General features: G+C 38.0%; 1 protein-coding gene across 1 annotated transcript in view; it reads left to right on the forward strand.

Annotated features, from left to right (window-relative positions):
* The first annotated feature begins 394 nt into the window (after positions 1 to 394).
* Positions 395 to 24,808, forward strand: part of SPTLC3 (serine palmitoyltransferase long chain base subunit 3) — a 167,221-nt gene continuing 142,807 nt past the window's right edge. Inside the window, exon 1 of the mRNA XM_081033704.1 lies at positions 395 to 1,610. Within this exon, the coding sequence (XP_080889830.1) occupies positions 1,494 to 1,610 (117 nt within the window). The 5' untranslated portion in view covers positions 395 to 1,493. The remainder of the gene's footprint in view (positions 1,611 to 24,808) is intronic.

The following is a 24,808-nucleotide window of genomic DNA, read 5'->3' on the forward strand; positions in this document are numbered from 1 at the left end:
AAATCAAGGTTAGGAGAAGCATTATGATCACTTTCTCTGTAAGCCTCCTCTTTCTGGAGGGGACACAAACCCTGTCCAAACCCAAGAACCAGGAAATGAGGCTTTGACAACAGGAGCCATTCCTGTCTTTTTGTTTTTGTTTTTTCTTTGTTTGTTTCTGTCCGTTGACCCATTAAATGGTTTTCTTTTCTAAGTTCCTGATGTTAAAGAAGTCTCAGTTCAGGAGAACCATGAGGGTGGGCTTGGGAGAACTCAACAGGCTGTAAATGATTATCCAACAATACGTATCAGCACAATGCCATTTGATGGTGACAGGAGAAAATAGGCCTTTGGTGACTGGTGCACTGAGAGAATCAGAGTTAATAAGTAAACCAGAGCTGCTCTAGACTGAGACACTGCAGTCACCATCTGACTCACAGTACCTGTGCCAGTAACAAAGCCAAGCCATGGCTTTTTTCCTACCACCTGGCTTTTTTATTTTCCTACCACCCCCTCATACATTAGCCAAAAAAATTTGTCTTATTTCATTTTACAGGTGGAGAAACTGAGGCATAAAAAGAGAAAATAGCTTCTCAAAGATCATGCGACAGGTAATGCAGCCATGATAAGAAATCAAATATTCTGTCTCCCAGACTTCTGCCTTACAGCAATTCTTGATGAGTTGGTACCTCTCGTTATATCACTGGCTTCAACATTAGGTTAAACATTAGGTGGGTTCTAAATATTCTTTTTGCCGTTTTTGTATTATGGTAAAATATACCTCACATAATATTTCTATTTTAACCATTTTTAAGTGTATAGTTCAATGGTATTAAGTACATTCACTTTGTTGTGCAACCATTGCCACCATCTAGTGCCAAAACTTTTTCCGTCTTATAAACAGAAACTCATTAAACAGTAACTTCCCATTCTATCCTTCCTCTAGTTCCTGGCAACCACTCCTGAATGTTATTTTACAGCAAAGGGAAATGTTGACTTTGAGTTTCATTTACACCCAAAAAACTGTAATTAGATATAGGCGGGACGGGGTGGGGGATAAATGTAAATTTGGAACTGTACCTCAGCAGAAGATTCCATGTGAGTGTGCTGTGTGTGTGTGTGTGTGTGTGAGTGTGTGTGTGTGTGTGTCTTTAAAAGATGTTCCTCCTCCCAGCCCGCCCCCTCACAGTTTGCCACTGGGTTTTTCAGTCTCCTGATTTCCTCAGTCCACAAGAGGAGCCAGCATGGTCAATCTCCTTTATAGTTTCAGGAACTAGTTTGTTGCCGTGGAAGCCACATGCTGGGTTGAGGAGTAGAAAGGTAACTGTTTGTTTTTAGTTTCAAAGATCTGCTCAAAAGATAGACTATTGCTCTTCTTCTGGAAAAGCCTGATTGGTAGGATTCCTCCAGGGTCTCAGCCCAAAGTGCTTTATCCCATCCCCTCACCAACTTCAAAACTGAAGCTTGCCAAGAACCGCTGGAGGAAAACCTGCTGGGTTCCATCATTTCACACAATGGTTAATTCTGGAGGTGGTGCTGTTTGCAATGGGAATCTTCACAATCACAAAAAACAGCATGTCGGCTTGCAAAGTGAAAACTGCACAAAGAATGGCATAGTGAAAGAAGCCCAGGTAAGAGGCAATCCCTCCCTGACTCTGAATGACCAGAACATTTCAATATTTCTTTGTAAAACTCTTTGAAGCTCTCTTCACTGAAAATCCTTTTTATGACGTGTTATGTGTTTTGACTCTTCCCTTCAGCTAATTTCAAATGCTTTGCTACCAAACAGTTTAGCTGTGGGTTAAGGAGACAATTTCTTCTCTGTACAAGGGAGGACACACATAGTCTCAAGAGCTTTAAACCCTGAAAACACAAACATATCGACTAGACTTTGTTTACTCTCAAATATTCTGGGGCAAACTTGTGAAGGCTCAAACTTTTCAGCTAAATTTTAATCCATCAAAAAATCATAATAGGCTACATTCATCATGTTTCAGAAGAAAAAGAGAAAGTGAAAGTAAATTTAAAATTGCTGAGATTATGTGGTACGGATAGCATTTTTCCCCAGTGCATGAGAAATGCCTCTCTGGGTGAAAGGTGAATTCTTTTTGGTGTTTAGTGGAGCATTGTCATAGCTTACAGCTTGATTTTGGTCCCGAGTCTTTTTTTGAAACTTGACATCACAACATTCCTTTTGAAGACACTTCAGAAAGTGTGGCTTATTGTTAACACCCTTCCCACAGGAACCAAACAGACTTTTAATTGTTTTCCCATTTGATACTTTTTTATTTATTTATTTATTTTTTTTTGGCTCCTGCTGTAACAGAATGTTTGATGGGAATGTACTGAGGAGGAAAAGGAACTCAAGAAATGTTGTCAGCTTATCCAAAGAGGGAGGTGGGCTCTGTGAGGTACTTGTAAAAAGGCAGCTCCCCATTTCCCATGTGATATTCTGGCTGTCTGCACTGAGTAGTCGCGATGAGCTCACCTGCTTCAGAAGCACATCAGCATAGCAAAACAGGTGGTTCCACTGTTGGGAAATGAAAAGTTGGGAAGAGTATCTATGCAGTCCTCCATCACTCATCCGTCCCTGGAAGACCAGCATCCGCCCCGGGAACAACTTGTTCTAAGATCACAGAACAGGTTGGGCTGGCTAAGGGCCAGTCCACCACTCAGTACATTAAATTTGTGAGTATAGTTGGAAGAAATGAGGGGCAGGGTGGGGAAGAGACTGGACCCTGGGTTGTGTGTGAATAGGCTGTGGTCCCCTCTTAACAGAAGGCATTACCTCAGTCTTAGAAGTGTCTACCTGAAATCTCAGGCTTGGTCTCTCCCAGCTGAATATCTGAAACCTAGTGCAATGTAAAAAGAAAACACTCAACTCCTGCTTTTAGCATGAGGGCAATCATAATAATATGCACCATCTATTTGCCACTGTGTCAATTCAGACTACTATCACCGAAGATGCTCTTTATTCCTGAAATGCCTGGGACACTAGCCACTCACCTACTTGCCCTCTGGACCATTCTGACCCTGAGGGCTCTCATTTGGGCAGAGACACTCTTAAAGCCATTCTTCTCTCTTTACCTTGGTTTTATAACCACCTTCTCGTGTCTGAGATTAGAAACTTACCTAGATGTTTACAGCCATTCCTGAATAAGGACAAAAGCCAGGATCTTAAAGGGTCATTACTAAGTGCTCCTACAAGACTGTAAGTAGCCTGGGATACTGAGGTTTCCCTGAGAGCAGCAGGAATTATCAAAGCTGCTGTTACCTTTTCCGACAGCTCTTTCTGAAGGACCATCCAGAACGTGTTCGGCTCAGATATATTTAGGTGTTACTAAGTTGGAATTGGCAACCACTGAGAGACTTGATTATTGCTTTAAAAATATTTTCCAGAAAGAATAAACCCTGCTGAGATCTTGGTGTAGCGGAGCAGACAAGGACCTGACTTCCCCTCCATGATGTGGGTGAAGTTGTCTTCACTATCATGATCCTCACTTACTAGTTTTAGTCCATTTTGCCTTGGGGTCCTTTAACAAACTGGGTCTTGACCCAAAACTTGATAGTTGACAAGCTCTCCATAAAGGCTTACAGATGTGTTGAGCCAGCTGTCTTCCAAACACGTTCTGCTGGGCCTCGGGTTCTATGAAGCAGCATCTAGAGTCCTACTAGCGCCTTTGAAGATCCCTTCACCCTTTATCTTTCAGCGTATTTGCAACCACTCAGCAACACATTTGTTTTTCATATATATTTGAGGATCCTGTAAGATTCTATTACCATGGAGTTCTCTGACATAAGAAAATAAGTAAATAAATAAATAAAACTGAAAATCACTGTTAGGCAATCTGTCAAGAGCCCTCCTTTCCTTTGTTCCAATGTAGCCTGGTTTCAACACTCTAGCCCTGGAGTCCAAGCTTACTTCCCCAACCTCAGGACTGGCAAGAGATCTAGATTCTTTCCATTTTGGAAACCTTCTAGAGTTCCTTTATGGAACTTTTTTGGAACTTCACTGTAGTGCCTGGGTTTTTGTTTTGTTTTGTTTTGTTGTTGTTATTTTTCTCTTTGAACCTCCTGTGACCTTAGGATGCACTGATAATTGGTTTTCACCACTGATTAAGTCCATTTCTTTGTTCACTTCTAATATGTCATCCTGCCTCTTGTTTCAGACAGATGGAACCTCAGTCAGTAACAGAACACTATTGTTCTAGAGGATTTGTTCTTCTCCTCATGAGCATATCCACATGACAGAAGAGCCCATAGCATCTTAATCCAAACTTGATATTCTTATAATTTCCAATTCATTAACTTAATCCCTATAAAATTAATTTGGAATGATCATTTTCATAATTACTCTTTACCCTCACTCATTACTTTTGACCTGGTCATATATTTTTATTAGGAAAACCTGAAGCTATGAAGGTACTCCTTGTGTTTTCAGTGCTCTTAATACTGTATTTCCCCAGAGATATCTTTTTATGGGATGGAGTCTGCATTTTCTACTTTTAAATTGATCCTATTGGATAAAGGGAAACTGTTGAACATTTCTTTAAACATTCTTTTCCTAGAAAATAAAAATGTACTGGGTTTAGAATTCTTCTGTTCAGTGAGTTCTTGACTCTGAATGTTGTAACATTACAAAGTTTCATTTACAAGGTCCGACAATTAAGTTCACAAACTTGTTGCATGATGTTGCTAAATTTTTTTTCATATCAGAGAGATTATTCATTATTAATTAGCACCAACTGGACAAACAGTTAACCAAGTTCACTATTTGGAACTGTTCAAAAGGCTGCATGAAAAAGTTAGACAACCTGAACTTTTCACCACCAATTCATGGCTCTTGCATCACGACACTGCACCAGCTCACACGGCACTGTCTGTGAGGAAGTTTTTAGCTAGTAAACAAATAACTGTATTGTAACACCCTCCCTAATCACCTGATCTGGCCCCCAGTGACTTATTCCTTTTGTGAAGAAAAAGGAAATACTGAAAGGAAGACATTTTTTTTTCTTTTTTTTTTTTAATTAATTTTATTGGGGTGACAATTGTTAGTAAATTTACATAGATTTCAGGTGTACAATTCTGTATTACATCGTCTATAAATCCCATTGCGTGTTCACCACGCAGAGTCAGTTCTCCTTCCATCACCATATATTTGATCCCCTTTACCCTCATCACCCACCACCCACCCCCTTACCCTCTGGTAACCACTAAATTATTGTCTGTGTCTATGAGTTTTTGTTTCTCATTTGTTTGTCTTGTTCTTTTTGGTTTATATACCACATATCAGTGAAATCATAGGGTTCTCTGCTTTTCTGTCTGACTTATTTCACTTAGCATTATTCTCTCGAGATCCATCCATGTTGTCACAAATGCTCCTATATCATCTTTCCTTAACGCAGAATAGTATTCCATTGTGTATATGTACCACAACTTCTTTATCCATTCATCTATCGAAGGACATTTTGGTTGTTTCCATGTCTTGGCCACCGTAAACAAAGCTGCAATGAACATTGGAGTACACGTGTCTCTATAGAGAAATGCTTTTATATTTTTGGGGTAGATACCCAGGAGAGCGATTGCTGGGTCATATGGTAATTCTATTCGTAATTTCTTGAGGAACCTCCACACTGCCTTCCACAGCGGCTGCACCAGTCTGCATTCTCACCAACAGTGTATGAGAGTTCCTTTTTCTCCACAGCCTCTCCAACACTTCTTACTATTTGTTTTGTTGATGAAAGCCATTCTGACTGGGGTGAGGTGATATCTCATTGTGGTTTTCATTTGCATTTCTCTGATGATTAGCGATGTTGAGCATTTTTTCATATGTCTATTTGCCATTTGTATATCCTCTTTGGAGAAATGTCTCTTCAGGTCCTCTGTCCATTTTTCAATTGGGTTGTTTGTTTTTTTGTTGTTGAGTTTCATGAGTTCCTTGTATATTTTGGATATTAGCCCCTTATCAGAGGAACTGTTTGCGAAAATCTTCTCCCATTCAGTTGGTTGCCTCATTATTTTGTCAATAGTTAAGGAAGACATTTTGATGACATTCAGGACATCAAGGTAATACGATGACAGCTCTGATGGCCATTCCAGAAAAAGAGTTCTAAAATTGCTTTGGAGGGTGGACCAGGCACTGGCATCAGTGCATAGCTTCCCAAGGGGAGTACTGCGAAGGTGACTGTAGTGATATTCAGCAATGAGGTGTGTAGCACTTTTCCTAGGATGAGTTCATGAACTTAATTGTCTGACCTCATAGTGAGCCCTAAGAGGTAGTTTTTCATTCTATTGTTCATTTATTCATGCACCAATATTTTTAAAAATCTGTTATCCTTGGGACATATAAAGATATATTAAAAAGTTTGTAATTTAGCCCCTAGGAGAAAGCTTATATTAAAACTAAACAATAAATTAAAGTTAGATGATGTTCAAGGACAAGAGCTGAGTTATCACAAACCAGATATGATTTGAGGACAAATGGGTGGTCCAAATATTAAATAAGTTCAGAGAGGAGAAAAAAAAAAACATATCAATATTGCATTACATATCAGGACCAAACTAAGCCCATTATGTAGCAGTCTCCTGTATCCTCATTACAGCGCGCTGAAGTGGTTGTATTGTGCCCATTTTATAGATGAGGAAACAAGATATTAAGGAATTTGAGCAGACCCATAAGTGGCATAGCCAGGATTTGAACCCAAATACATGTTGCTCCAAATCCAGTTCCCTTTCCACCACCTTCTAAGACACCACAGGTTGGGGTGGTCATTGATGGCTTTACAGAACAGGTCCAACTCCAACTGAATCTTAATATATTTGAAATGACAGAACAAATGGGGAACTTATTTCTGGGAGTAAAATAAGGAAAAGAAAGGAGAGGAGCTCCAGAGATGTCTGTAGGAATTGCTGGGTGAAGAGCTTGGGAAGCACAGGTCATGAAACATTCCAGGAATGAGGGGGGAAAGTGCAAATTCTGGGAGGCATGACAGACTGCAGGGCATTTGAGAAATTTCTCTTGATTCAGTGAGACTTCAGCTTAGCAAGGGAGAGGTAAGGCCATGGCTGAGATGAAGCTCGGTAGATGCTAGATGAAGGGGAAACACTAAAACAAGTTATGGAAATCCTTTCTACTTTATAACCATTGAAGCTAATCTTCCTGTTCTCCACAAATTTCTGTATCTTCTATAGCTCTGAAATGTCCTGGTACATCTGCTTTTTCTGTTATGGCATAAACGTCTTCTAGAATGAGACCCATAAGTGGCAGTTTAATTGCATCCAGTGGTAACTGCTTGAGAGGCCCTTGTAAACATTAGTGTCTGTGGGGCTCATCTAGGTTGCACACTGATTGAAATAGAGGTCAATAATCTCACCAATTATTGATCCTTTTTAATTATTCTAAATTTTCATCCCACCCTCAACTTTCTCAATCATTGTCTAGTATCTTTTGTTTTTTTGGTTCCCATTTCCTTACAAATAAAATCTCCAATGTGACAAGCCTTCTCTGTGATCTCCCATTTTTTCATGGTTTCATAATTGTAAAGATTTCCTATGTGACAGCTTCTGCAGCTACTAAAATGAAAATATTCTGCCTTCATTTATAAGTAGCTCACAAGTGTGAAAGACAGAACAGTAAACAAGTGCTTATCGTATTTAATAACAAGTTGTATAATAGATGCTGCAGTTATCTATCGCTGTGTAACAACCACCTAAAAACTCAATAGCTTAAAACAATGATTGTACTGTTCATGTTTTCTGTAGGCCAAGAACTCAGGTAGGGCTTGGTAGAGATGGCTTGTCTGTGCTCCACATGGTGTTTGATGTACATCCAAGATGGACCCACTCACATATGTGAGACCTTGGTGCTGGCTGCTGTCCAGGGCACGTTGTGTCTCTTTCACAAGGACACCCTCTCCACGTGGTATCTCATTATGTGTAGAGTAGCCTCAGCTTCTTTACATGCAGGCTGGCTTCCAGGAGAGTGAAAATGAAAACAGTAAGTCCTCTTAAGACTTAGGCTCACTTCTGCCACATTCTGTCACCAAAGCCAGTCACAAGGCCAGCCCAGATGCAAAGGTAGGAGAAATAGACTCTGCTTCTTAATAGGAAGAATTGCAAAGTCACATTATAAGAAGTTTTGAGAGATTGGAGGGATTATTGTGATCATCTTTTGGAACAGTCCATCACAACAGAGATGTATGGACCATGCTTGAGAGCACAGAGGAGGGGGCACCTGACCTAGGCTAATAAGGCAAAAAAAGTCACCATAGATAGAATGACATTTGACCCCAGTCTTAAAAGCAGAGTAGCCAGGCACACCATTATGGAAAGACATTCTAACAGAGGGGAATGTTCTTAGAAAGATACAAAACACCATAATATGACCTGTTTGGGCATTGAAGATTGAGTTAATGAGACTATGGTTAGGATGTTTAATGGAGAGAAATAAGCAATGAGGCTGTAAAAGCAGGTGGGATAAGATTGTAAAAGGCCTTTGCTTATTTTACATTCCCCAAGAAACAGACCCAGAGATAAGGATTTGAGTGTAAGAAATTTATTTGAGAAGTGAACCCAGGACGTAGGGAAATAGTGAAGTGAGACACAGATGGAAGGAAGCCAACATATTCATGGATAGGTCCACTGTGGGCAACTGGGACTCAGATTTTGTGATATCTGGATGATGGTATAGAATATGTGTCAAAGTTGTCTGAACTAAGGCACATCATTAGTTGAGGGACAATCCCAGGAACATTACCACATAGCACTTTTAGCCTGCCTGCATATGATCAGAGAAAGGTTTCGAATTGAGATACCGGTACTTTCAGTAAGAAATCATCAGGATGCAAGGGGATCTGGTTGTGATACCAAGAGTGTCTGCAATAGTATATGTTTATAAGTGACAGAAGTTTGGGAAGAGAAGCCGCATGATTAGATGTGGTTTTCTCAGTCTATGTGGGTTTTATCTCTGGTGATTTTTAGAGCTTGGCTTATGGATTAGTTCTGGCGTAATGGGATAATCATCATGGAAGACTGGTTTATGCCATTAAGCAACATAAACAGAGCCTACCTACTATGTCTGGCACTGAAGAAAGCATGAGGAGTATGTCAGGGTGTAGGATCATTGCCATGATTTGTTCCCTGTGCACTCAAACAAAGTGAAAAAACAGAGATTATGAAGAAAAAATTAGCTGATTTTGTCTACATAAAAAATCTAAAACTCTATGTGGCAAAAGACACCACAAAAAAAATGATGAATAGAAATCAGTTAGAAAGTGTAATTGAAGTAAAAACCCCATTTACAATAACAGCAGAAACATGAAGTATCTGGGAATAGATGTAAGAAGTAAAGTGAAAATGAACTTCAAGACTTAAAGTGCTACTGAGGGACATGAAAGAAACTGGAATAAGTGAAAAGGCATACAATACTCATCAATAGGAAGACTCAAGATGCATGTTAATTCTGCCAAAGTTAATCCATAAGTTCATGTGAGTCCAGTAAATAAAACAACATATTTTTTCTGAAGCAGACAAATGACTTTCAAATTAATGTGGGAAAATTAACAACAAAGAACAAACAGAAAAAATATGAAAAAGTAATAATGAAGGGTGACTAGCACTGCCAACTAATAAACCATGTTACACAGTACAATAATTAGAGTGGGTTTATATTAGCACATGAATAGACAGATAAATATTATATTTAATTGTTTAAATTAATCCATAAAAGTGCTCAAAAATATAAATTTTAAAATAATATTTGCATGGAGAAAGTCTTTATGACTATGATATAATACCCAGGAGACATAAAAGAAGAGGTTAAAAATTTGACTACATAAAAATCAAACAATTTTTGTTGCATGGCAAAACAAAAACAAAAAAAATAAAAATAACGCCTTAAAATAGTCAAAAGGCAAAATACAGACCAGGAAATATTTGCAATTCACATCCCAAAATGAAAATGTCTTAATACGTTAAAAAAAAAAACTTTTAAAAACCAACAAAGAAAATTCCCAAAACCAAAGTGAGAATAACAGGCAAAATATTGAAGGAAGTATAAATAGAAATACAAAAGGTAAAAAAAGGGGGGTGGGGGTAGAAAAAGAAGGGAAGAGAAGTGAGGAAAGAAAAGGAATAAGCTAGAATCAGTTTCCATGAGAAGATGAAAGGAAAGTCTATTTTCTTAGGTTTTGTCTATAAAATACAAAATTAAGTTGAAACTTAGAATAATCTAGTCATTTTATCAGTTCAACAATAATAGTAAGGCTAATAAATAACATTTTTGGTAGCTGTTTCATGCTAGATCCTTTCATAAAATTTGCCTCATTTCATTCTCTTAACAGTACTGCCAAATGAATATTATTAGCCATGTCTGTATAAAATGAAGAAATTGAGGCTCTGAAAACATAACTAACTTCTCTAAGATCACCCAGCTAGAAGAAAACTGGAACATAAATTCTAGACCATCCACCTTAACCTAACTTCTTTTTTGGTACCAGAGCCCAATGGTATTATCTGAGTTCCCTTAAAATAGGCCTAGAAACTCTTATTTTAAGAACTGAAAAATCTTAATTTACTAAGATATGAATAGCATATAAGAAAGGGGCTTATGCTTTCATTGTGACCACAAATACTCAAGTAAATCATGCTCCAACTCATAATATATCTTGGCCTGTAGTTAAAAACTTTGAGAAGTAATCAGCAAAATAATAATTATGTATGACATCATCCCTAACATATATTGCATTCTTTCTGAGTGATGGGCATTCTAACTGCTTTACATTCATCTCACAACATTCCTACAAAGACCCATTTTAGAAATGAGGAAGCAAAGCTTTAGTAAGTTATCAAGGTCATCATCTCAGAAGCATCAAAACTAGTTTTGCCAGGTTTGCTCAATTCTAACACCCATGTTCTTATTTCCTAATCCACGCTACCTCTCTAAACACAAGATGTTAGTAGAAGTGAGATCCATCGTACCTACTTCCACAGAGAAGGGCCAAAGTGAATTCAGCCTTAAACGGCAGAGTCACTGTGAGTTAAAGGTATTGTGCGTTGTTTTGCTTGCTTGCTTTATTGTTTTTAAGGAAGATTTGAACTTATTATCACAAATGACTCCAAACTGTTACATACCAGAGCCTACAATGTGTAAATAGTGCATTCATAGATACACTGCTTCAGTGGACTGGCCTGCACCCGCTCTTCACTTTAAACAACTCTGAGTTAGAGCAAATTAACTCCATGTAACCCCAACATGTGGACTTCTACGGAGCCCCAGATGAACTTGTAGAGATAATCTGCCTTTCAGAAGCTTTCTTCACAGCACATGGCCACCCTGGATAAACAGTTCACTTAGCACAACATGTCCTGGTAATAGTGATAGCTTAGACATGTGATGCAGTAGATGAAAGATAGTTAAAAATTATTTGGTATGTTTCCCATTGAGAGGTAAAATCTATTTTACCTTGAATCTGGTTTGGATCTAATAACTTACTTGGCCTACATAATGTGACAGAAGGCACAATCTGGGACTTCTGAGATTAAAGTTATAAAAAGCTTGATAGCTTAAACTCAGTCCTCTCACTCTTAGAACCCAGCCGCCATGCTTGAAAGAAGCCCAAATAGCCTGGAAAAGAAGCCCAAGTAGAGAGAACCAAGTATCCTTACTGTGCTCCTAGCTGAGATGCAGCATCAACTTATAAATTGTATGTCTTACAAGTGGATCCTGCAGCCCAGCTCTGCTCTATCTGCTCTAATTAACACTTCATGAAGTATGGATGAGTTGTCCCTGCTGAGCCCTGCCCAAATTACAGATTCTTAAGCAAATAAATGATTGTTATTTTAAGTGTGGTGGTGGTTTGTTAAGCAGTAATAAATAAATGAACATGTGGATATTCTATTTCTTTAAAATATCTAAAAAAGTCATTCTGCAATCTCATCATACCCATTTTCATTGTTGGCATTTACAGTTTGTTGTGGCCATCCATTTTCTTTCAATCTGTGATAAAGATGCTTTCCCCTAAGCTGTACACTTTTGTTTTGTTTTGTGTTTGGCATAAAGACTATACACTTACAATGAGTGTCTGGATGGTACAGCCAAATTCAATGAACTCAAATATCATCAATACAATCATTTGAATGCTGCCAAATCTAAGGTGCAATTATTCAACCTTGAGGAGGCCTTTCATTGATTGTATTACCTATGAAGAAATAGCTGGCTCAAGAGAGAGTGTGCTTAGGTGCAGATATTTTCTTAATTAAGAGAATGCATGGTTTTCAGTATATTTAATATCTGTTAATTATAAATTAATTTTATTTATTTGCTAAGGTTTCCTAGAATTTTTTTTTTCCATTTTGGAAACACTGTTAGAAGTGAATTGATGGTAACCTAAATACTCAGAAAGAATCCACTACATTTATTTTGAAATACACTGAATCTAATCTTTTTACTAAATATTGTCAATTTTGTCTCTGTTGGCCTGAACTAATATGGTTTTACTGGAATTCTGAAGTATACCACCTGTAAATCATGTGAGAAGGAATTGTTGACGCCTTGTTAAAAACAAAGACGTCGGCCAGGTAATTCACAATTTAGATTAAACATTTGGAAATAAACCACTAGAAGCTTAACTCAGGGAAGTATTCAAAATTGTTCTTCACAATCTTTTTTACCCATCACAGTGCCGTCTTAATCTTCCTCCACTCAATAGTTGTGCCACACTGAAAGTCATTTGATTACAGCAGATGTGGAGATTGCAAATGCCTAGAAGGAAGGCAGGGCCTGATGTGGGACAATAGGAAGTAGTAAGAATGGGTTTACATGAGCAAAGCTCTTTGTTGCCTTGAGGGAGAGAACATATCCTGTGTTGACAGGTCTTAGGATTCTCAAAAGAAGATGGAAATCCCACTGTGGTGGGAGGGGAAGAGAATTTCCTGATTTTTAAGTATTGACATCTAATCTTTAAAATTTTAAATGTAGATTTCAAAGAAACATTGCTACCATCCACAAATCTGTACTCTCTGAACTATAGAGAAATAGGTTGAGAAAAATAAGACGCTATAAATACAGTACTATTTTCTCATACACATTTAGGAAGAATAGTTCAGGGAATTTGCCTCCTCTTAATTTCAACCTATTTCATATTTTTAAACAGCAATAAATAAGTCTTACATATTCATTTTCCTGGGTTGTCATATGAACACTTGATCCTGGAATGTACAAGTCTGAGGAAGAATTATGACAGGCCACATATACTAGACTTTCCTAACTAGCCCTGATTTCAAATACTAAGTGTCAAAATATTCGTCAAAATGTCGTAGAACTGATATGTTCTTCTTGGCAAACTTCATCTCTCAGATTTTGTAGGAAATGACACGAAACTTTTGTTAAACAATGCACTCATAAAGCTTGGTAATCCTTATTGTTCTCTAGCTATGGCATAAACTAGGCCCTCAAAAGTTGCCCAAGAAAAAGGCTACATGTGAATCATAATTATTCTGTTAGCTACAAGTTATACCTGACTGTTCTTTCTCTGCCACGTAAATCTTAGCCTTTTGCAAGTCAAGGATCCTTTGAGAAGCTGACAGATACTTTTCAGAAAAATAATTATGTCCATAATCATAAAATTTTCCATGTAGAGTTTGTATATTCCCTGACATTCTCAGTTCTCCAGGTTAAGAACCTTAGTTCTGAAATGCCTTTATTAATTAGACTACATTTCCTCTCTCAACCTAACCAGAAAAAACTGCAAATCAATGTCTCCAGAGAAGCTAGGGTAAGATGTTCACAAATTAACTCAGCAAGGAGAGAAAACCACACATAACTTGGCAACAAGCACATGTGTTATTCATTTATTTAAAAATCTATATTATAATTTTGCATTCTATTCTATAATTATGTTTCTTTTTACTATAAAACTACTTTTATGTCCTCCCTTAAAATCTTGAGTAAAAATGAACTTCCCAGAAAGACATTTCTTTCCTGATGGTTTTTCTCACCCCAGCACACCTCAGGATGTCCCAAGAAACCACTTAAGGAAGAACGATCTCAGGAAAACCACTTGCTTCAACATCAGATAGGTGTTGGCTGAACCAGCTCTACCCCTTACTAGCTGTGTCACATTAGGCAGGTAACTTACTGTCTCTGATCCATATCTCACAACACAACAATGAATCTGAAATAAGATCCAATGTGTAAGGCTGCCAATAACTATCAGATATATAGTAGATAATAAATAATAGCTGTAACTGACTAAAATTAGCCAGTAGTCTATTCCTCTACTGGTATTATAAAAGTGTTAAATACAATGTCTGGAATATAATAGGTGCTCAATAAATGATAATCTTAACTCCTTGACTTCCCTCATCCAATGGTGGCTTCTCGTTCTCATTTTACTTGGCCTGTCGGCAGCATTTGACACAAGTATTCACTCTTTTCTCCTTAAAGTACCTTCTTTTCGTGGCTTCCAGAATATGATACTTCTATATCATTAGCTCTTCCTTTGCAGTTTCTGTTCCTGGCCTTTAAACAACGGAGAGACCCAAGGCTCAGTCCTTGTACCGTTTCTCTTTTCGAATTGCATACTATCATATCTAAAAGTGAGCTCCTGATACTCTCTCCCTCTGTCTCCAAACCTTCTCCCCTTATAGTTTTTCCCATCTCAGTAAATAACAACTCTATCCTTCCAGTGGCTCAAACCAAAAACCTGGGCATCATTCATAAATTTTCTCTTTCATTCTACATTTAATTAGTCAGTAAATTCATGATCCTTCCTTTACAGTGTGTCTAGAATCTGATCCCTCCTCACCTCTCCCACAGCAACCACTCTGGTCTTAGCCACCATGGTCTCTCACCTGCATTGTTGCAGGAGTCTCATCTCATCTCCCTCTGTCCCAGTTATCTATTGCTGTGTAACACACCATCCTAACACATGATGGCATTAAATAACAGCAATTTTATTGTGCTCATCGATTCAACTTGTCAGAAATTCAGAAGTAGACACAGTGGGGACAGTTCTTCCCTGTTGTATGATATCTGGGGCCTCAGCTGGGATGACTCAATTAACTGGGCCTGGAAAAGTGGGGCCAGAAGGCTCTGTCTCCAAGATGGCTTCCTCATTCCCATGTCTGGCATGCAGGCTAGTCTGGCTGAAAAAACAGAACAAGCCCAGACTGTGGACTGGATCACCACATGTGTCCTCTCCAGCAGGGAAGATTCCAAGAGTTTTTTAGTAAATGAAGTAGAAGTCTTGTGGTCTTTTATAACCTAGCCCTAGAAGTCAGCTGCACTTCCATCCTAGTCTATAAGTTGAAGTGGTCACAAACAAGCCCACCAGGTTCCAGGGGAAGGAACCATCCCACTTCTCAATGGGAAGAATATCAAAGAATTAATGGACATATTTTTAAACCACCACACCCTGCTTCCACCCCTTCCCTCCTCTCCACCACCACCACCAAGACTGTTCTCAACACAGCAGCCATTATGACCTGATCTTGTTGAAATGAGATCAAGGTGTCACTATTATGCTCAAATCCTTCCCATGGCACCCATTTCACTCAAAGTAAAAGCTAAAATCCTTACAACAGCCACAAGGCCCCATGGTTTGGTCCTCTCTGACTCATTCTGTGCTCCTTTTCTCAGTGCTCACTATATTCCACTCACACTGGAGCGAGTAACTGAATCCTATCAACTGGGGACATTCACACTTCTTCTCCCATTTGCATTTCCCAGATGGCTGGAAAACAAGACATGCCTGCATCCTCCTTCCCTCAAGGCCTAATTCAAATGTTATCTTCTCTATGAGAGGTGATCTGTATCTAAAATTGTTATCTTCTCTATGAGAGGTAATCTCTATCTAAAAGTCCTCCTCACTTTCTGACTCCCTTTCATGTTTGTTTTCTTTAGTACTTAACACCATTTACACACACACACACACACACACACACACACTTTATTTCCTATATGTTGTCTGCCACTGCCTCAAGGATGTGAGCTCCACTTGGGCAGGGATTTCTGTCTTATCTACTGCTGAATCCTCAACTCCTAGACTTAATAATATTTGTGGGATAAATAATGACCACCTGTTTTTACTAATCTATTGTTTGTAAGAACTCTCATTTCACTTTGTTTTGTTTGTTATTTAAATTGCCATTTGCTATGCATATGCCTAGTTCTTTAAAAGACTAAAAATGCCGCCCTCAGATAACATGCAGGCTTCTTTGTAGACTTCAATTTACCAATTTCCTAACCTTTGTTAGAGAGCATTCACTGCCCTCTACTTAAAGATTGCAAAATCACTAGAATATTTTGTGTGACCAGGTAGCTACGTGCTTTTCTCTGTTTCACTTATTTCACTTAACATGATCCCCTCTAGGTCCATCCATGTTATTGCAAATGGCACGATTTCATTCTGTTTTTATTTGTGAGTAACATTCCATTGTATATATATAACACCCTTTCTTTATCCATTCATCCATTGAGGGATGAATGAAATATTTTGAGAGCTCAAAATATTGGGTATTGTAAATAACGCTGCAATGAATATATGGATACACATGTACCTTTGAAGTAGTGTTATGGGTTTCTTCAGATAAATACTTCGAAGTAGGATCACTGGGTCCTTCTTTGTCTCTTGTTATAACCTTTGTTTTAAAGTCTATTTTATCTGTTATAAGTATTGCTAATCCCACTTTTCTGTTTGTTTACATTTTTATGAAATATCTTTTTCCATTCTTTTGCTTTCAATCTGTATGTATCTTTGAATCTGAAGTGGGTGTTTTGTAGGCAGCATATGTAAGGGTCTTGTTTTCTTATCCATTCAGCCAACCTATGTCTTTTGATTAGAGCATTTAACTCACATTTAAAGTAATTGTTGATAGGCATGTGGTTATTGCCATTTTATGATTCATGCTTTCTATCTTTTTTGTCTATTGTAAATAATGCTACAATGAGCATAGTATATCTTTTTGAATTACTGTTTTGTTTTCTTTGAATAAATACCCAGAAGTGAAATTGCTGGGTCATATAGTAGTTCTATTTTTAATTTTCTGAGGAATCTCAATACTGTTTTCCATAGTGGCTGCCACAATTTATAATCTAACCAAGATTGAATGATTTATATTGATATCCAAATATTATATATTCTCTAAGCTTGGGTTCAGGGAACATACTTTAAGTGAGTGAAGTTGTTCTATTTTTTTAAATAAAATGCAAATAGAAATTAAATATTCTTTATTCGTCTTAATAATTTTGCTACCTCTTAGCAGGAGATGAAATATGCCTAGATTAGAGAGGAAATAACTAATATCTTGGGGTGTCTACATCATCTAGTTTTAATAAAATTCTGCATTCTCAGGGGTTGAATATCCAAGATAAGTCACTACAATCTGTTTTCCCACCAATGACTCTATTATGACATGATTTTTTAAATTTCATTTAATGAGATTTGCATCACACTATATGCTAAAAACTTTACAAATACTAACTTATTTGATTCTCACAACATCCTTATGAGGTTAATACTGTTCCTATCCCCATATTTTAGATAAGGCAGAGACTACACAAAAGTTAGGTAAATTTAACTTTTGGTTAATAAAAAGATTAAACCTCTACATAGTAGTGCATGCTGGTCCCTAGGGTCTGTGTTTATATCACTAGAAAAATTATGTATTTCCTCAAACATCTTATTGTATTTGCAAACTTACAAAAAAATTAAGAGTTCCAGGCATATTTCATATACCTACCACCTGGATTCTATAGTTAACATTTTATTATATTTGTTTTATCACATGTCTATCCACTTATCCATCCCTCCATCCATCAACTCATATGCTTTATGCGTTTCAAAGAAAGTTGTAGAATCATCAAAACACTTCACCTCTAAACTCTTTCACATGCATATCATTAACCAGATTCAATACTCGTTTATAGTTCTTTTTATCTTCTTTTGGGGCAAAATTTACATATAATGAAATACACAAATAATAAGTATAATATTCAATGAATTTTGACCTACACAACATTTTGATTACGCTTATTGGAAAGGGTTTCACAGTATAGTTTTGACTGTAGAAAGATGTTATAAGATTGTTCACTTGGAGAGTTTAATCTCTGGTCAAAAGAACTGAATATGTAAATTGGCATCTAATGAGGTAAAGGAAGGGCTCAACAGAAGGCTGACTCACTATAGAAATTCTCCTGTTTTACACATTTAATTCCAAAGGGATTGAGAAGCATTTTCCTTTTTGTCTTTAGTGAGTCCAGCTAGTAGGAAGGAAACTTAGTTTAGAATTTCTTATGTTTCCACTCCATCCCCTGTCTTCTTACCCATGGAGAAATGAGGCTCAGAAAAACTAAGTGACTCCCTCCACAGTTACACCAAAGTGAGACCACCCCCTAGTGTCTTGTTACCCAGACCAAGGCCCTTTTTGAGATGTTGCATTTTTTTTTTTGAAACATTCAAGTTCTTAAATCAAAGAGCCAGGGACGACGTATTTAATAACTCAATATGGTATATGGTATCCCAAATTCTTTAACCTATTTCAAAATTGATTTCACAAAATTGAATGTTTCTCATGTAAAGGGATCTCCTTTCCTGTTTCTCATATGTAGAGAGCTTACTTTTTTGCATATTTTAAAACACCATGTTAGAAAAATAAATATTAGAGTTAATGATTGCTACCACACATGGGAATTGCCTTATTTCTAACCCTAGCTTTTTTTTGGTGAAACAGTGCCAGAATACAAGGAGAGGATGCGTATTGGACTGCATATTTTCACCCTCTTTAACACACAGTGACAGAAATACTTGAGAAAAGACCAATGAGTCTCCAACTGAAAACAAACTAAATATTAGAGAAGAATAATATGGAGAGGTGAATGTTAGGTATAAAGGTAGTACAGTTATAAAATCATGATGACAGTAATAGATCCTGTTGGTTCCATGTCCACTTTCCCTTTCAGCTCTTACTATTTCTGTGTACAAATCCTTAATTCCAAAGACCGTCTCCCATGTCCTTTGCCTGAGAGTTTTATCTGGCCCCCTGAAACCTGTTTTGCCCTAGTGTGTACCAAGCAAGAAGTCCCAGAGAATAAACACCCCCAAGAGTAGCCTTCATTCACTGAATGATGGGAGCGGGAGGGTAACCATTCCCACTACCTCACTCCTCAGGTGAATAAGTCTGAAGCATGTTCTACACTGTTTCCCAGAGTCTCCACTAGAAGTGAGCTCCAGTTTCCCATAGTAGTAAATGGCTTAGTACACAGCTTTCACTGGTTTCCTCTTCTTATCCGCCTCATCCCACTTCCTTTACTAGTGCTTCCTGGTATCACCTTCTAAAAAAACAATTTGCATTTGAATCTTTTACTTAGGGTCTGCTTCTGGGGAACAAAAAATTAAAACAATCATTTCTTCCAAATTTAACCATTTCTTTGCCCCTTTAATTTACAGCATTAACTACAAAGATCCTTTTAACTGTACAGTGATCCTTATATGCAACATCTCATTGGATCCTCGCAGCATTGCTGTGAAGTAGGCAGAACAACTGCTATTTACCCATTTTAGGGATTAAAAAAACCGGGATTCAGAAAAATAATGATTCCAAAGCCACAGGGGTGATGGGGACAGAACTGGGCAACAATCCCAAACATTATGGTTCTCACTTCAGGAATGTTCTTAAAGACTGACTGCAATACATTTATCAAGCCCTTATTCAGTGCATGCAACCCCATCAACTGCTCCTTACCAGAACAGGTAGGAAGTGAAAAAAATCAGGATTTTTGTCCTTCAGGAGTTTAATTCACAGCAAGGGGGAAAAGGTGCTGTTTTGTTTATTACACTTGCTCAGAAGAGCAGCTTTGGTAGTCAGTCTTGCTGAATTGTTTAAAAATCCATGAGGTTCTGAAAGCTTTGAACATGGTTAATTTCTATCTTAGATTTCCATAGCCAAATAGCAAAGTGATTGTACATGGCACATCAGGGAGCATAACTTTCTATAAATCTTTCTTTAAAAATCATTTACATCCGTCTTCCTTATATTATATAGCATGAGCATTCCTCAGAATCACTTTCTGAACTTTTGATCAGTTTCAACTCCATTTTCAAACACATCGCATCATGACTCCTTGCTTCCAGACCCCGCAGGGGAACACGAGTCAATTCACTTCTCGGTTCCTTTGCTGAACTTGCTGGAGGCAATGACATTGATAACATAGTAGAAACCCTTGGGTTCTTGCAACTTGGTGTGTTTGTCAGTCACTCACTATGATAATCCTAAAGAGATGAGGCTCCAGATCTTCTCACACACTTGAATAACAATGGTAGAACTGACCTCAGATCTCAGAGAAGCATGTTATCTCATTTTTTTACATCTTTGTAACATATTTCTCAATAGGCATGTCAGACTCAAATAGATGCCATCATTTGCCAAGATCTCAAAATGGCCAATCCAGGGCAAGACACACATCTGCCCACTACCAGTTTCTAGTACCTCTATACAACTGCCTTTCACATCAAAAAAAGGAGCCCTGGGCACTAATGCTTTTTGCCAACCCATGCAGATAATTTGGGATACCTAGGAAAATCCCACAATTGATGCATATACCTCAGGAATTGGTTTGTTAGTTTATGCAAAAGGAGCTGGCATTTTCTCTAAGGGGTCATGCTTCCCATTGATCAGTTCTTAGCAAGACCACTGAATCAGGTGCCTATAGACTTAGAAACAGAAGTACTTCACATGGTGACCTGAGAAAATTACTCAAAAACTGAAATAAATAGGTCTCAAACATCAGTTTTCTTTTAAGTATAGTATCAATCTGTATGCAAATCAGATGACTAATATCTTGCACAATAGGTCAGAAACTATTATGGCTTAAAAAAAAAAAATGCCTAGATCGACTAAGCTGGTTGATTCAGGAGTACAGGTAAAATCTATTAGCCTTGCTCTGCGAGAAGTTACTTTTTTTTTCTATATTATGTACCACATGATAAGAAAAATTAACCACATAATTATAACTATGAGCATGAATATTTCAGATTTTTTGGAAGCAAAGATATAAATTGTGATGTTATACTCTTGATGAACTGGTTATTTGGAGACAAAAATGCTTATTTTTTGAAAGGAGTAAAAGCTTTTAATAGATGATTAAAATCGCATGTGCTGCCTTCCATGAAAATAAAAGATTTTAGCTAGTAAATTTGTATACATTCAACTAAGCATTATCTCTTTAAGGACCCATTCTATCTTGAAAGGCAAGCAAGAGACAAAACAGGTTACAGGCTCCTAGGCTGCTCTTGACATGCATAAAATTGTGGTTTTACAGGGTGACAGGCAGAGAAAAAGGAGGAAGAGAAGCAAGGAGAATAGGTATGTGCAACCACAAGCCAAATCCAAATACACACACAGAGAAGGAACAACTGAATCCTTGATCAGTTTCTCTCTTTCTAAGTAGGAAGGCTTTATGCTTCGTGTTGCTGAATGCCAGACACTATTCGGTCTAGCTTCAAGGGACAGGAAATTTTGAGTGGGGCTAAAGTATGGTAATTAAGCATTATTGAGGTGCAAGGAGAAATTGTTTCAATTTGATTCAAAGAGAAAAATTATCATTTGTAACCCAAGTTCAATCCACTGAGATCAGCCAAATGACTCTCAGAACCTCATTTTGTGTGCTTCCAAGATCCCCACCCTTGTTATAACTCACCTATGAGTCACTGGCTGCCTGGCATGGGAAAGAAATGCCACAGTGCACACCTCACTGTAATGCCAAAGCATGCCCCTGTTGTTGGTTCATTCTCATGCAGTTTAGGAGACTCTTTTCTTTGGATTTTTGATCATAGGTTCAAAAATTTCAGGATCATCTGAATGAGTTTTCTTCATCAAATCTTTTACAGTGGATATGGTACTGACTTTAAATCATCAACCACATAATCATGAATCCCTGTAAATCACTGAATGTGGATGCTTCCAGAAGACTCATTCACCACATAGCTTTGCAAGGGCCCTTTTGAAAACACATATCTGATCAGGTTTTTAAGCCATCATTTGCTGAAAACTCATCAGCGGCGTCCCTTATTAGGATCAGGTCTACAATCCTAAATTCAGTGTAAGAGCTCTGCATAACCTCCCAGCCTATTCATTCATTCATCAAATATTTATTCCATGCCTACAACGTATCAGATGCCATTCCAGGCACTGGTGTACAAGCAATGGATAGCATGGACAGAGTTCCCTCTCTGGAATTGACATTCGGCCATGCCTGTCCCCTCACCATCCCTGCCAGCCAAACCCCATGCCCGTTTCCTGCAGATCCTGAGGCTCTTCCTTCTGCTGGGAACACTGTGCCTGGTAAATTCCTACAGATGATTCTGATCTCATTTTCTCTTTTCCTGAACAAAGTCAGATCCCCATCCTCTCCTCTCCACAGCACCTTTACTTATATCACTTCCTTTTGTGTAAGTCTTTGTCCTGCATCTATATTTCTATCTAGTCCAGGGGTTAGCAAACGTTTTCTGGAAAGAACAAGACAGTAAATATTTCTAGCTCCGTACACTATACAGTCTCTGTCACAGCTACTCAACTCTGCCATCTATAGTGTAAAATCAGCCTCAGATAACATCCACAAAAATGATGTAGCTGTGTTCCCATAAAATTTTATTTACAAAAGCAAGTGATGGGCCAGATCTGGACTGTGGGCCACAATTTGCTGACCTCAGGGAAACAGAACCTCTTGTGATGATTAATGGAAATGCTATATATCTGTCCCTTCCAGTTAATGTCACCAACAGCCACATATGGTTATTGAGCACTTGAAATATGCCTTAGTGCAATTGAAGATCTAAATCTCTAAATTCATTTCATTTTAATCATTTAAGTTTAAATGTAAATAACCATATGTGGCTAATGATTTCTGTATTAAACATACATATAGACCAGAGTGTCATGAGGTCAGGGTGTCACCTGGACCTAGCACAGCAGTTGGCACAGAGGAGGTACTAAAAATATGTTGGATGAACAAATGCACGAATGTAAATATGGAATGACTTATCAGACTTCTTGTTTAATTTTTATCACTGCTATGCACTTGATTAGATATTGCCACTGGATACTTCGTGCCTTCTAGTCCTAAAATGTTATATTTTTGTATGTACATTTTATCTCCCCATTAGTCCATGAGCTTCATGAAGATGGGAGCTAAAGAGAGACTACCTGAATGATCCTTCCAGGGCTCAGCACAGGTCCATACTCAAGTGCATGATATTCAACCTTCCCACAGAGTGTTTGCTGCTACCAGTACCCACCTGGAAAGGAGAAAGATTCAGCTCCCTGGCTATTTTATTTCTAAAATATGTCCTCATCTGTCATGTCTCAAAGATCTAACTTCAAGCTTTTCTGCTTTAACCCTGGTGTTGCGGAGTTGAGAAATTAATTACCTACCTCTTAGGAAAATTATGTAAATAAATAAAATCATGGCCACAAAAGCTTTGAGCATCTCAGAAGTAAGTACTGTTTTCACATGACGCATTATAACTGATCAAGAAGATAGTAGGTGGTAGTTATTCTCACTGACATTAAACCACTGCTGTATTGTTTTCTCTGGTTTTTCTGGTTAACTTAATACAAGCTCTATGATTCTCAAGTGAGTCAGTGGGTTGAAAGAAAGGTCAGAAGAATGCAATCATTGTAGGGTGGTGAAGGACAGCCATTTTATTCCAAAGTTGATTTATGTCCCATTGACTTTAGAGACTCCACCCCAGCTGTCATTTCATGTAGGATCCCAGGATTCTACAAATCTTTCTGCCCTGCACTCCTCCTGCAGTTTTGATAAGGGGGCATCCTAATGAAGGTACACCTTTTTTTCACTGCAATCTGAAACAGAAAGCCTTGCTTACCCTGCCACAGAAGGCCTATTAAATTCCAGTGGGATTTGACATCTCATCTCCACGTAGGTAATACATGAGGTCTATGCAAGCTCCTGTTCCTCTTGTTTCCACCCACCAATAAGTGCTAATGCTGGTCCTCCTGTCCCGGAAGGCCCTCACTTTCTCTCCCAGTGTTTCCTAATCTCAGCTGTCTCTCATTCATTCATTCATTCATTCATTCATTCATTCATTCCTGCATTAGAGAGTGGTTGGGTACTTTGCTAGGGTCTCTGCTTAGAACCCTGCAAGTAATCATACCCTTTCTGTGAATCCTTTACTTTCCAATCGGGCTGTGTCCTGTGGAAGCTTGTGGTTCTCTTCCTAGGCTACCCTGACTTATTAGCTAACTTTTCAGGTGATAAAGGGGATAGCCAAAAAAATGGGAAACCAACTTAACCTCTCAAGAAATGAACTTGTTTATCAATAGAAACAGAGGGTTGGAGTAGCTAATATATAAAGAACTGGTCCCCTCAAAGAGTTCCATATTTATAATCTCTCTTTCTCTCTCTCTCTCTCTCTCTCTCTCTCTCTCTCTCTCTCTCTCTCTCTCTCTCTCTCTCTCTCTCTCTCCCTCTCAGTTAATTTTCTTGTATAAACTTCTCCAGATTTATATTTGAATTTTGGTCAGTCCAGATGGGTCCTGATACACACATTTTCTTGGGAAGTTAACAGTTAACATGGTTCTCAGACTTATGAGGTGTGATCAAATAATACAGTGAATGTTTATATTAAAACAATTATTACAGTAAAAGACATATTGCCATTAATCCCCCTCAAAATATCTTCCTCGCTTCAAACACACTTATCCTATTGTTCTTGCCACTTTCTGAAGTAGTTCTGGAAGTCTTCTTTTGTATCTTTAGTTGTGCTGTTGTGGCTGCCTTGATGTCCTGAATTGATTCAAAACATTTACCTTT

The sequence above is a fragment of the Rhinolophus hipposideros genome (genome assembly GCF_964194185.1).
Source record: "Rhinolophus hipposideros genome assembly, chromosome: 22".
Taxonomy (NCBI): domain Eukaryota; kingdom Metazoa; phylum Chordata; class Mammalia; order Chiroptera; family Rhinolophidae; genus Rhinolophus; species Rhinolophus hipposideros.